At 36.5% G+C, this 13,230-nt stretch overlaps 1 protein-coding gene across 1 annotated transcript in view; it reads right to left on the reverse strand.

Annotated features, from left to right (window-relative positions):
• Positions 1-216: 216 nt before the first annotated feature.
• LOC107689896 (semaphorin-6C-like) overlaps positions 217-13,230 on the reverse strand; it is a gene marked incomplete at its 3' end in the record, with an annotated part of 79,436 nt that continues 66,422 nt past the window's right edge. Inside the window, exons 3-5 of the mRNA XM_016488074.1 lie at positions 6,746-6,942; positions 727-841; positions 217-274 (exon numbers count right to left, since the gene is read on the reverse strand). Coding sequence (XP_016343560.1) covers positions 217-274; positions 727-841; positions 6,746-6,884 — 312 coding nt within the window. The remainder of the gene's footprint in view (positions 275-726; positions 842-6,745; positions 6,943-13,230) is intronic.

Below are 13,230 nucleotides of genomic sequence, written 5' to 3' on the forward strand. Positions count from 1 at the left end.
TCAGGGAAAAATAGACAGTGCTATAAAAGTGTAGAATATTCGTCCTTTAAAGCCACCATAAAGAAAATTGCTCATTTGAAAAATGGGATTTCTGAATGGTCCTTCCCCAAAGACGAATAAAAGTGAATATTCTGACATCACACACTGCACTGATCTGAGAGAAAGAAAAACATTAGAGATGACTGAAACAGGAAGTTGAGAAAAAGGTGAGCTTACCTGTTGGGGGAAGATATGCTCCGCTGAAGCACTGAGGTTAATGGCAAAAACGTGATCTCTACAGAGACACAGAGAGAGAGAGAGACAGGAATGGCAATATTCTCATCAAGTATTAGGGCAAATGAGATTCTTTCTGCCAGTTCTTTCAATAAATAACAATACAGTGCCAATAACACCTTGAGCTGAAATGAAAGGGGCAGAGGACAGCTACAACGAGTGGTGAAGAGACAGACAGAGAGGAAATAGAAGGGGTGAGAGAGGTGTCAGAGAGCGAGCCAACATCCATCTGTCTGCAATCCAGGCCTGAATGAGACTGATTGACCCAATCACACGACCCTTATCATTAGTGTGTGGGTCTTATCGCTGCGGGTGTCTGGAGAAACAGCACTAGTGTGTACCGATCGGGAGCTCTGGAATTCCCAGTCGATGTTGCATCTTGAATCTTCTGAAATGTGTGTGACTGTAGTGTTGTGTGCAGTGTGTGTGTGTGATTGAACTGACATGACATACCTCGCAGCAATGTAGACCATGTGGTTAATCCGCAGCATCCTCTGAAAATCCAGCCCCAGTCTGGCGGTGTCGTTATCTGACATGTTCCCCTGGAAACTGGGGTACAGGTAGGTGCCTTCATGACGGGGAGAGAGAAAAGACTGGGTTAAAATCAACTAGAAATGCTTACTGTCTACAGTACTATCTTCGTGTCAGTGATGCACCTGAAGGATTATTCTTATTTTAATAGCAACATTTTTTTCTAATTAACTGTAATTTGTTAACAACAAATGAATGTGTACATCGCATCACATTATCTCTATATTTCTTAGGACTATTCATGAGATTTTAATAAGAACATTTTGTCAAGCTGTCAAAACATTAAAGGGGTCATATGATGCGATTTAAATTTTTCCTTTCTCTTTGGAGTGTTACAAGCTCTTGGTGAAAAGAGGACACGACTAGAAATCAGTGGTTAACAACACTGTTCCAGAACAGTTCAACTCAAATATTCAGATGTGTGCATCACATTTTATGGGGGACTGTTTCCTGGGAGAGTAGACTACAATGCCGGCTGTTCTGACTCACAGACTGTAAGTACGTTTTTATATATAAAGAATTTGCCACTGACTATTCAAACGCGAGTTTTGAGCAGTGCTTGTTGTTTGTCATTTCTCCGATCACAAATGCAGACATGGTTTTATGTTTACGCGATGCAACACCTAAAAAGACAGTATAAGTCATTATAATCCGTAATTATGTCCCCACTGGATGCAACAAATGCCTAATTTATAATGGGTTTTAATGTTTTTGTCTCGTCGCTCCGGCCGGATATCACAGTATGGTAGGGGCGTAACATTTCCATCACACGCTTGAGGTATTCATAATGATTCATATTACAGATCTCATTTTGCTGCAAGCAATGTTGATAAGTGTTTACACTCACAAACATCATCTGCTAATTAATCTCATTTACACTTAAAAAGATGAATTTCTAGCACAATGTCAAAGATGAGTCATGAGTCACTTTGGCATGCTCTTCTTTCAGAGGCCGAGTGGGTCACACAACATTTTCAGACCCGCAGAGACATCTAACCTGCAGGGACCTTTCATTTGCAGGTCTGCTTGGAAACTGTGCACTGCTCAAAAGTAGCAGCCACATGGTGACAAACATGACCTTGGGGTGAGAAGAAAATCTGGACTTTTTAATGATTCCTGTTACTAGTTATTCAGCGATTATGAAGCTGTGTATTGTTAGAGTTTCTCCTGAGCTTGGCAGACCATAGGTGGCCGCAGCTGGAACCGACGCTCGCTCTGATGTTCAGGAACTACAGTAAACAAACATGCAAGGGTTAAATTGGAGCTGAAACTTCACTCTCTTCTCAAAGACACTGACTGGGTAAACATCATTATCACCATCATCTGATCTCGGCAGGATCATCACTCAATAAAGATCACCCAGAGGGTCTGCATCTCGACATAGAGCCAGAGCCAATGAACCAGTGATATGAGGAAGAAAATTAAATCCACACAACTCTCACAAGTCTGAAAATCACTGCATGAGAATGAATATTCTAGAATTCTCAGCTTCATTCTTCAAAATAATTCAAGATTATTCTACCAAACTGCAGTTATAAATTTTAAAGACAGGAAATATGTACTTATATTTTGAAACAATAAGCATCATACACTTGCCATATATGGTTAAAAAAACAGCATCGTACACTAAACGACTGAGGATCATTCACTATCGAACTTTCAAGTCATGAAACATGACAAATAAAAACAATGTGTTCTAAAATAGCTTCAAAATATCAAACGTGTCTGATATATATCTTGCACAATGTGATTTTCTATGAAATCTGTCAATTCCAACTGCCCCAAATCTGCTGGCTGGCAAGTTAACTAGCATCAACTCCACCAGACTGCAAACTGGGGCAAACATCTGGGCAGTGTAGTGTATTTCAACATATTTTCTAACAGGTCTAATTAACATTTTCATTCTGTCAAGAGTCAAATAGTGTCTGGATGAAAAAATATATAAATTTTTTCATGACATGGCTAAAAACAAATGTATATAAATTAGTGCTATCAAACGATTAATCGCGATTAATCGCATCCAAAATAAAAGTTTTTGTTTACATATGTATGTGTACTGTGTATATTTATTATGTATATATATATAAATACACACACATGCATGTATGTATGCATTTCAGACAAATATGTTGTTTATATATTAAATATATTTATATATAATATAAATTATATGAATATAAATATAGACATGTAAATATTTTCAATATATATATATACTGTATGTGTGTGTATTTATATATACATAATAAATATACACAGTACACACACATATATTATGTAAACAACAACTTTTATTTTGGATGCGATTAATCGCGATTAATCGCTTGACAGCACTAATATAAATTATTTTTTATTAAGATTTATTTACTTAAATTGTAATATTAAAATGTATATTATTTATACTAATTTGTCCAAATTAATTTAATTAAATACTATGAACTAAAATAATGTAAATTTACGTGAATTTAGGCATCCCAACATTATAACCAAAGTAAAAAAAATTATATATTTAAAACACATTAATTTCATACTAAGTATAGTTCAAATCTATTAACATATTCACTGACATATCGCTCAAGACTTACCGATATAAAAATGATAATTAAACATTATTTGGATTACTACTTGTGCACAATACACATTTCTAAATATTAAGCTTAAAATGTGTTTTAATGCCAATATTGGTGATTTTTTTCAGGATTGTATGATCTTTGAATAACATCAGTCTTCAAATTCAAGATATTTAAAGTGAACCTGAAGTATACTTGCAATAGTTCCACTTTAGCATAATCAAATATACTTCAGTATATCTTTTGTTGGACTTCAACATTACTTCCAAAAAATTAAAGTGCATTAAACTCAAAATTAGTTGTTCCAATTTAGCTGAATTTAAGGATACCAGTTTAGTATACTAAAAGTACAACTGCAGGGTATTTTTATTAAGCAGATAAATATGTAAATGTATTTGTAGTACACTTAGCATGAAATTAATGTATTTCTAATACATTTTAGTATATTTCTTTTTCACTAGAGAACATATAGTATGAAAAATAGATATTGATTTTAAGATTTGCTAAACATTTTATTTAACAGTGTTATTAAATTATTACCGTTTTCTTAATGTAATTTTAAGTGAGCAATGAATAAAGGTACCCTAAATGTAAAAATAGAAGAAATGCGCAGCACAGCTGAATATACAATATCGGCGACAGATAAATATCTGTATTTTTTTAAATCTCTCATATCGATCAATAACTGATATAGTACCAAATATATTATGCATCTCTACTAATACTAATACTAAGACACCATATTTTGTTAAAGCTTGTTAAGATGCTGCTTCTTTCCGTCTGTAATGTGTGGGCTGCACAAAGACCGCAGGGCTGATGGGACCATCTATGGTGGAAAGAGACAGACTGGTATCAAAATATGCAAATACACCAACTGTATTAACAACTATCAGTTCAGTTCATTTATGTACAATGAAAATCATATTCAACAACTGAATTAGCTCCTGAAAATTAAGATAGTGACAATCACAATCAAATTATACATTAAATATGTGTCATGTGTACAGAAGCAAACTGAACAACTAGTTGTTAATTCGGTGATGCCACTTGCTGCCAGCTGCTCTGAGCTGCTGTGTTAGAAAAATCACTGAAATTGAGGTACCTGTCTTGACTCATTTGCATATTTTGATATGGTCTCTGTGCACTGTAGCTCCTCCCACCATCCAGAACAAACACAAACATTACAGTCCAGGCTGAACATGTTGTTTCAAAGCATCATCTTAACAAGCATAAACAAAACACTGCTTGTTACAGTTGGTTCCATGTTGTAGTTGTCACTCCCCTAAAAGTGTTTTGTGAACAGAACAGGATTTGGCACTCAGAAGAGGAGTGACAACTGTTATTTAGCTACAGTGTGAACGCGGTCGAGGCCATCTAATGGGTTTAAAGGTTACAATGTATAACAGTTGTAGAACAGAGCAAAGTCTCAGGATGTAAAACCACACATACACATACAGCAAGCACATAAACACACACAGGTGGAAATGGTTGATAAATGGGTCTCATTACTCGTGTGATGTTCTTTTTGGAGAGCTCTATTAGCCCAGCTATCTGTACACCAATGGCTGTGAGGCTCAGTATCTGTTTTTGAGTCCAGCTCTCTCAAATGTGGTCCACTCGTTTTAGCAGAACAAAGTACGCAGCAGAGCTCTCGTATCTGCTCAAACATGACCCCCCCGAGCCTCCCGTGTCAATCATGGTACATCCATGCTGAATTCTGTGTTTGAAAGTTAAAATGATAGGAGACGAAAGTGAAAATGGGACCACAAGCTAGATTCCAAATTAAAGTAGCCACATAGAACTTACAGTTCACCCAAAAATGAAACTTGTCATCATTTACACTCATGTTGTTCCAAACCTGTATGACTTACCTTCTTCTGTGGAACACAAAAGAAGATATTTCGAAGAATGCTGGTAACCAAATAGCTTCAGTTTCTATTGATTTCCACTGAATGGTTAAAAATAGGGATGCACCGATACCGATATCGGTATCGGGCCTGATACTGAGCTCCTGTACTCGTACTCGTTAAAATGCCCCGATACCAAACGCCGATACCACACAGCATGTGATAAGCACCATATTCAGACAAAGAAACACCGACAACAGAACAACAGACAGCAGAATGGAGTTAAGGATGTCTACTACGAAGTATATGTATGCAATGAATATAAAGTTAAACATTCAGTATTAACGACTGTATAGCTGATGTGCGCGATCTGATAAACAAAGCACACTGAGTGGATTGAGCGCGCGGCGGCGCAGAGTGCATCCCTAGTTAAAAATATAATGGAAGTCAATGGGAAAAGAAACTATTTGGTTACCAAGATTTCTACAAAACCTTTGAAGAAAAGAAAGTCATACAGGTCTGTCCATCCATCCATCCATCCATCCATCTGTATTAGTCTGTCCATTTATCTATCCATTTTCCATCTATTCATCAATCTATCTTTCTCCCTATCCATCTATCTGTCCATCCATTCATCATCTGTCTATCCATCAATCCATCTTTATCTATTTTCAAAACTTTCAATCAAGATTTTTTTAAGCCATCATTCTTTTGCTTTTCTAGTTAAAATTGGTCCATGAATCTATTTGAATTTCAATTCACTTTACAATTAACATTGACTGAACTGTTTGCAACCTCAAATCAGTTCAAATTCAGTAACTGAACTATTCACTTCTGAATGGCTCAAATCCCTCCCACTAAGCCACACCTCCAACTAATTCAATGTAAAATAACGCTTTTTGGTTTTCCAAAATAATTATGACCAATATAGTGTTGGGCTGTATGGACTGTATAAAAATGAGTTGTCCACAAAATATCAACATAAAACAGTAAACACTTCTATCACACTTCATTTGCAATTGAGTTGGCCTCTCCACACCCTGCTGTTTGCAACACAGCCAAGACTAAGGAGTTTTTATTTGCCAATTAGTAACAACTTCACAGCAGCCCCCAAATGAAGCTGCTCTCTCAGACCCAGTATGTTAGGAAGCTAGGGAGTAACATAGAGCGGAAAACCGGGATGGGGTAGATTAGGGCTGGGAACGGGAAGGTGGAGTGAGGATGGACTTGGCAGCCATGGCTGCTGATATACGTATTTGGCGTGTGAAATGCTTTACGCCTGCCAAGACCTGATTGCTTGGCAGGCGGTTTACTTTTAAACTCTGGGTATGGTTAATGCACCTATTGCAATATATCTTGCAAGATAAAGCATTCATAATTCAAACTGCCATGATTGAATTATGAAGATATGGAAACAAAACTGAGGTTTCAACACTCTTTGTATGCCTGAAGTTAAAAAGATATCTGTGAAATAATGTGACTTTTATCCCAGGAACTTGTGGTGTTTCATTGTTTTATACTTACGTTCACTACCGACGGTGCTGATGGGCTCCAGGTCCTGAGGAAAGGGTGTCGCACCATGGCACAGATGTTTTAGGCAGGTGAGGGTGAGCGTGAGGGTCAAGGCCAAGAGGGGCCGCGACCCCAAAATCACCAACCTCATTTCAGCTAGAGCATAGAAGTCAGCCACACAGCATGACCCAGAGCAGACTGATCACCACCTGGAAAGACCAAAAAGAGAGCTATGATGACAATAGCCGTTTTAAAAAATGGTCACTGCAGCCTCAGTAAAAAGGATTTTTGTGCTTCCACTTGACTCAACAACTTATACGTGTGACTGAATGATTGTGAAATTCACTGACATGTCATTTCAAATCTGTATGACTGTGGAACACAAATACAGAAATTTTAAGAAATTGCACTAGCTGCTCTTTTACACCCAATTACAATGATTGGGGGCGAGGCATTTAAGCTTCGGGAAGTATCGTAAAATGATCTTTAAAACTTCTGAAGACTTGTAATGCAGTACATGAGTCATATGTACCACTTTTAGGATACTGTTATGTAGACTTGTGCCGGTATTCGGTAATGCGATATATCACGGTAATGAATATGCACGATATTGTTATCGTGGGCACGTATGCTGCGTGAAAGACGCGTGCGCACTCTGACGTAAACAAGCGTGGACGTGAAGCACATGGCGGAACATGTGAAACATGTGAGGGATGAAAGCGCACTTTCACTCTCTGACAGCATATGAAGCTAAACTGCAGAAATAATAATAATAATAACAATAATAATAATTCATTTAAATGCAACCGTTACCCCGGAAACCCTGTAAACAAAGCAGCTGCACTACTACCTGTTTCTGAATCGTGTTTAAATGATTTAAACAGCCATTCAGATTTGTGTATTTGCTATGATGTTCATCACAGAGCCAAATACTTAAATATTTAGACTTAATAGGCTATTTATTTTCAATCTTTTTTTTACATTTTAATCTGGACTACAACATGCCCTAGATATTGTTTGAAAGTGTTTTGATTCTTTATTGTTCGGTCACACTTTAGATTAGGGCTTCATTAGTTAACATTAGTTAATTCATTAGTTAACAAACTGCCAATGAAAAATTCTTCTGAACATTCATTAATCTTAGGTATTCCAATATTTAATAACACGTTGATAAAATCGAAAGTTGCAACTGTGTTATTTAATGAGCTAACATGAACTAAGACTTGTATTTTTTAAACAAAGATTAATAACTTCTGTAGCAAATGTAGCTATTGCTCATTGTGAATGTTAATGCATTAACTAAGGTTAACTAATGAGGTCTTAATGTAAAGGGTTCTTTTGCACTTTAATCTGTGTAAAACTTGTAACTTTATACATTCTTCTGTATTGCTTTATTGCATTTAAATGATCAGTTATTTTTGTTAAAAGAAAAAAGTTATTAAACCTGTTATACTGTATTATGACAGCACTTTTTTTTTAAACAAAATTTCAATATCGTGATAATACTGTATACCGTAATAAAAGCATTAGCAATTAATCGCAACATGAAAATTTGATACCGGCATATCCCTACTGTTATGGTTATTTTGTGCCATTTTTGAAGCTTGAAAGCAATGTGGACTAACTGCATTGGAAAATAGCGAATAGCACAAGTCAGATGGGTTGTCAACAAAGTGAGTAAATAATCAAAGAATTTTCACTTTTAACTATTCCTTTAATGCAATCTAATATTCAAGCATCCTGCAGTCGCACTGATTCAGACAGCGGCAGTGTTGCTTTTATTAACACGCCCAGCATAATAATGGAGAAACGGAGATGGGGAAAGAAAAAAGATGGACTGAGTGAGCGAGAACACAATAGGTTATATTATAAGGGCCCCAGCCTGGGGGACACCTGGCTCATTGGCTCAAACTGTACAGTCTTTCACAGGTGACTTAACTCAATTAACCGCAAAGGCTGCTGGGATGCCGTCTCAGTCTGTCAGCTTTTACACAAGGCCAATGGGGATGGATCAAAAACTTATTTTCAGGGCAATGGAAAAAATGAAAGTCTCCTGCCAAAGAGTCCTACTGAAAATAGGCTGAATTATTAATGAACGCTTTGATTGTTTGTATTAGATTCATAATGGACTGAGATACTGATGTTAATGAGTTTGGCATCAGGTTATTCTACATGATACAATGGCCAAAAAAGAATGGACTGTCCTCTAGCACAGTGATTCTCAACTAGTTTTGCTTCAGGATGCAGATTTAACATCAGAAATCAAGTGGTGACCCATCAAAAATGTAATAAAAAATGTGCTTAAAAACAAATACTGAAATGTACTATTATAACCACAAACCCCATTTGGTCTAAAATGTGCAAAACTAATAACATGACTGTTTAAAAAAGGAAAATTCACAATTTGAATTTCAATTTTTGCACAAAAACACATTTATCTTTGCTAAAACAATATTTATATAGCCTGAGTCATCAGTGTAGAAACACTGCTTTAGTAAACAGATGAGTTTGTGTCTTATAACTGACAATGTGTCCTTTAAATTTTAATGCCCAGCCAAAAACCTTTTGTTTTTGAACTGATATGAAGCCCGATCACAATTAATCACCCCATGTGGCCACTAGGGGTGGAACGGTTCGCGGAAAAAAATCGAACCGTACGGTTCTCCACACACGCGCTAGGACCGCGGTTCAACTTAAATCTGACAACGCATCTGTATTATGGTTAGCTATAAATAACAGGGTTCGGCTAATATATGTTTCTGTTGATGGATGCGCATTCTGGCTTCCCAATACATTACAACAACAGCGATGAAGAAAAAAACGTGGACAAACCATTCACTCTTGTTCAATGCGAATGCCGTATGCTGGAATATGAGCATTTATTCCGTCATCACCCAGTTGCTGATAGCGCCCGCGCACAGGTGAGACCTGAACAGCACACATTGATATCTGTGTTTAAGCAAAACTCGTTTAAGCTTTGCCAGTTTAAACATTTAAGAGCCAGAGGACGTGAGCTCGCGAGCGCAGTGAGAAGATTTGTGCGTGCGCTCATCCGAAGCGTGCAAACCCGCACCTCAGAATTACTTTCTCTGAAGTATTGTGTTTAAATGGACAAATTCACACAAAAATTGTCAAAATGCCCGTCTTGGTAAGTATCCTATAGCAGACATAGCTGGCTGAATATACTGTATCAGTGCACTAGATCAGTCCATTCTCTTTAAGTGTCAACACTTCCTTAATATTAATCAAACAGCAACAAAGAAATCACTCACTATTTGTGCGTGCACTCATCCGAAGCATGCAAACCCGCACCTCAGAATTACTTTCTCTGAAGTATTGTGTTTAAATGGACAAATTCACACAAAAATTGTCAAAATGCCCGTCTTGGTAAGTATCCTATAGCAGACATAGCTGGCTGAATATACTGTATCAGTGCACTAGATCAGTCCATTCTCTTTAAGTGTCAACACTTCCTTAATATTAATCAAACAGCAACAAAGAAATCACTCACTGCTCTTGATTGAATAGTGTTTGTAACTTTAATAAAGATTAATCTTTAATTTATATAGTCAAATATGCAATGCTGTTTTACATTTCATTACTTTATTCAATTTCTGTACCTGAAACTAATGTTAGACCTACCTAAAAAAAACTGAAAATCACTGTTTATTTTATTTGTATCTTTACTCTATTGTATTAATTGTGCTGTTGCTTGTAGTTAGATAGATTATTCTTATTTTCTTTATTTTTATTTGACAGTATAGTTTTTGCCTAAACATAGCACATACTGAACCATACCGAAACCGTGACTCTAAAACCGTGATACAAACGGAACCGTGAGTAAGTTGAACCGTTCCACCCCTAGTGGCCACACAAGGATACACTGTGTCAGGGCTATATAATGGGACATTATGTCTGATGGATTAGCTATACTTAGAGAACTGAGTACAGGGACAGGGCTGTGCGCTTCTAATGGAGCATATATACACACTTAGGAAAACACACGCTCTTCTAGAACTAATACAGCACAAAATGTGAGACATCATCTTCCCCAGGCTGACGCTGAAAGGATCATGGGGTCGTTTTTATATGGACACAAACAAACAAGGATCATGACAGATAAGCACAAATTATACCATCCGGATGTCTTGTGACTGCAGAACCAAAACCAAAGTCGTGTTGCTTGTCAAGGAATTGACAATGGGAAGAGATCATGTGAAAACTGATGAATACAGTGCAGAAAACATCTAAGAATAACATTTTCACTAAAAGTTCTGATGACAAAAAAAGAGTGGTCCCATGATGTTACAGGGTTGTGGGTGGTTGCTAACTGTACGTCTATTTTTCCCCCACCTTTTTATTGACCAGCTACTGTAGCCAGTTGGAATGGAAGTTAGAATGCTTTGAAAAGTACTAGCACACCTCTCCCGAACATGATATGAGGTATCATTCATACCCACAGCACAAATGCTGTGAGACAAATTACACACTAAAGTCCAATACTTAAAAGTCTCGATAAAAATGGAAGTAATGGCATATCTTTTCTTCCACATTGTGAAGTACATCCAAGTGATTATTATACAAGAAAAAAATGTTGCTAGGACTTGGTACTGTCGAACAGTTGCAGTTGATTGCAAGAAAGGAGCGAAGTTTAGGCAGACAAACTGTTTGGCATAGATCAGAGTGAAATGTGTCATTTTGGAAGATCTACTTTTCACATTTTAATATAAAATACAAAGTCATGAAAAAAAGAAACAGATAGAAAATGTGTATGAATAGTTAACGATAAGATCAATAACATGCATTTAGAAAATGGATAGATTTTCATTTCATTTCAGAGCAGCTAGGAGGAATGGGCTGTCTGGTCTTATCTGCGCGACGTCGCTGCCGACTTTAAGGTAAAAGTTTAGAACAAATCCAAAAAAGAAGAACTTCAAAGATATTTAAAAACCTCAAAGGAATCAGGTCAAATTAATCCTTAACAAACTCCTGTCCTAATAATTTTCAATATAAAGATGTCCCTTTCGCTCAAGGCAAAGCACTCTTTAGAGACCCAAAAGTTTGAGACCTCAGCGACGTCGCGCAGATAAGACCAGACAGCCCATTCCTCCAAGCTGCTCTCTCTGCTGCCATTAATACATGCTCCAAATGGCATCTCAATCAGCACTCAAGGCTGATGTGAACAGTGATAGGACTGGGAAACCAGTGAACGTGTCCCTCAATTAATTAAATGACCTAAATGGATTTGGACTTAATTACTTCCCCTCAGCTCACTCTCTCTGTCTCTGTAAAGCTCTGCAAATCACAGCCAGCCTAAAACAAATCCAGGTTCCAACAACGCTTTACAAGTCTTGGCACAATGATGCTCGGTTGAGATGCTTTCATCCAAGTTTTAAGGCAGCATAGCATTTATCCTTCACAAAGAAAACAATCACCCCCATTATGTAAAACTGCTATTTGGTTGACCGTATACCAGATGCTAACCAATAACATTGACAAGACATTTATGGTACGCCAATCTGACATTAGTTAAAGAATGAACTTCAACCACAAAGAGCTGTTGATGGGTAGATAATCTTTCAAAGCCCTATTAAATCTCTTTGCAAACATATATAATGTAAAAACACAAACAACTTTAGAAACTGCTCTATAGACAGTAAATCAGAACGTTAAATGCACACTGAGTTTGAAGTTTGGAACCAAAAGAGAGTTCAATAATTCAATAACAGAGATTCAATAATAGAACAGACATTAGCTAGCCAATAAGTGTTTTGTTTGCAACACAAAGTAGTCTTCCACAAAGTTAACTGCAAAAACCTATTAATTCTAAGGATAGCTATGAGTATAAAGCCAAATCTGTCTGAATCAGACCACATCCATTTATATAAAAAAGATTCACCAAAAAATTAAAATTCACCATTTACCAGTTACTTATTTCGATCCATGACACTTCGAAGTATGACACTTGATTATTTAGTAAAATATAAAAGGAGTAGTTTAGTAGAACGCTAGAGCAGCTCTTGTCCATGCAATAAAAACGGATGGGGTTCATCTCCAAAAAAGCAAAAAACAAAAAATAAACATCATGAAAACATAGTAAAAGCTGTCCTACATTCCAAGTCTTTTGTAGCCAGATGATATATTTGTGTAAGAAATAGGCTGAAATAGTTATTCACTAATTTTACAGTATAGAAAAGAGCAGCTTGGACATTCTGTTTTTTTTGCTGTTGTTTGTTTGATTTGTCTTTTTGAAAACAATTGATAATGTTCTAAATATTTATAATGGTAAAAAATATTTCTTTTTGAAATCTGCTCTTTTGAACTTTCTATTCATCAAAGAATCCTGAAAGGAATCTCATTGTTCCAAAAATTCAGTTTTGCCACAGCAGGAATAATTTACATTTTAAAATATAAAAAAGGGTTATTTTAAAGGTCCCATGGCACGAAAATTTCACTTTATGAGGTTTTTTAACATTAATATGAGTTCCCCTAGCCTG

Source organism: Sinocyclocheilus anshuiensis, unplaced genomic scaffold (assembly GCF_001515605.1).
Source record: "Sinocyclocheilus anshuiensis isolate Anshui unplaced genomic scaffold, SAMN03320099.WGS_v1.1 scaffold1239, whole genome shotgun sequence".
NCBI lineage: Eukaryota > Metazoa > Chordata > Actinopteri > Cypriniformes > Cyprinidae > Sinocyclocheilus > Sinocyclocheilus anshuiensis.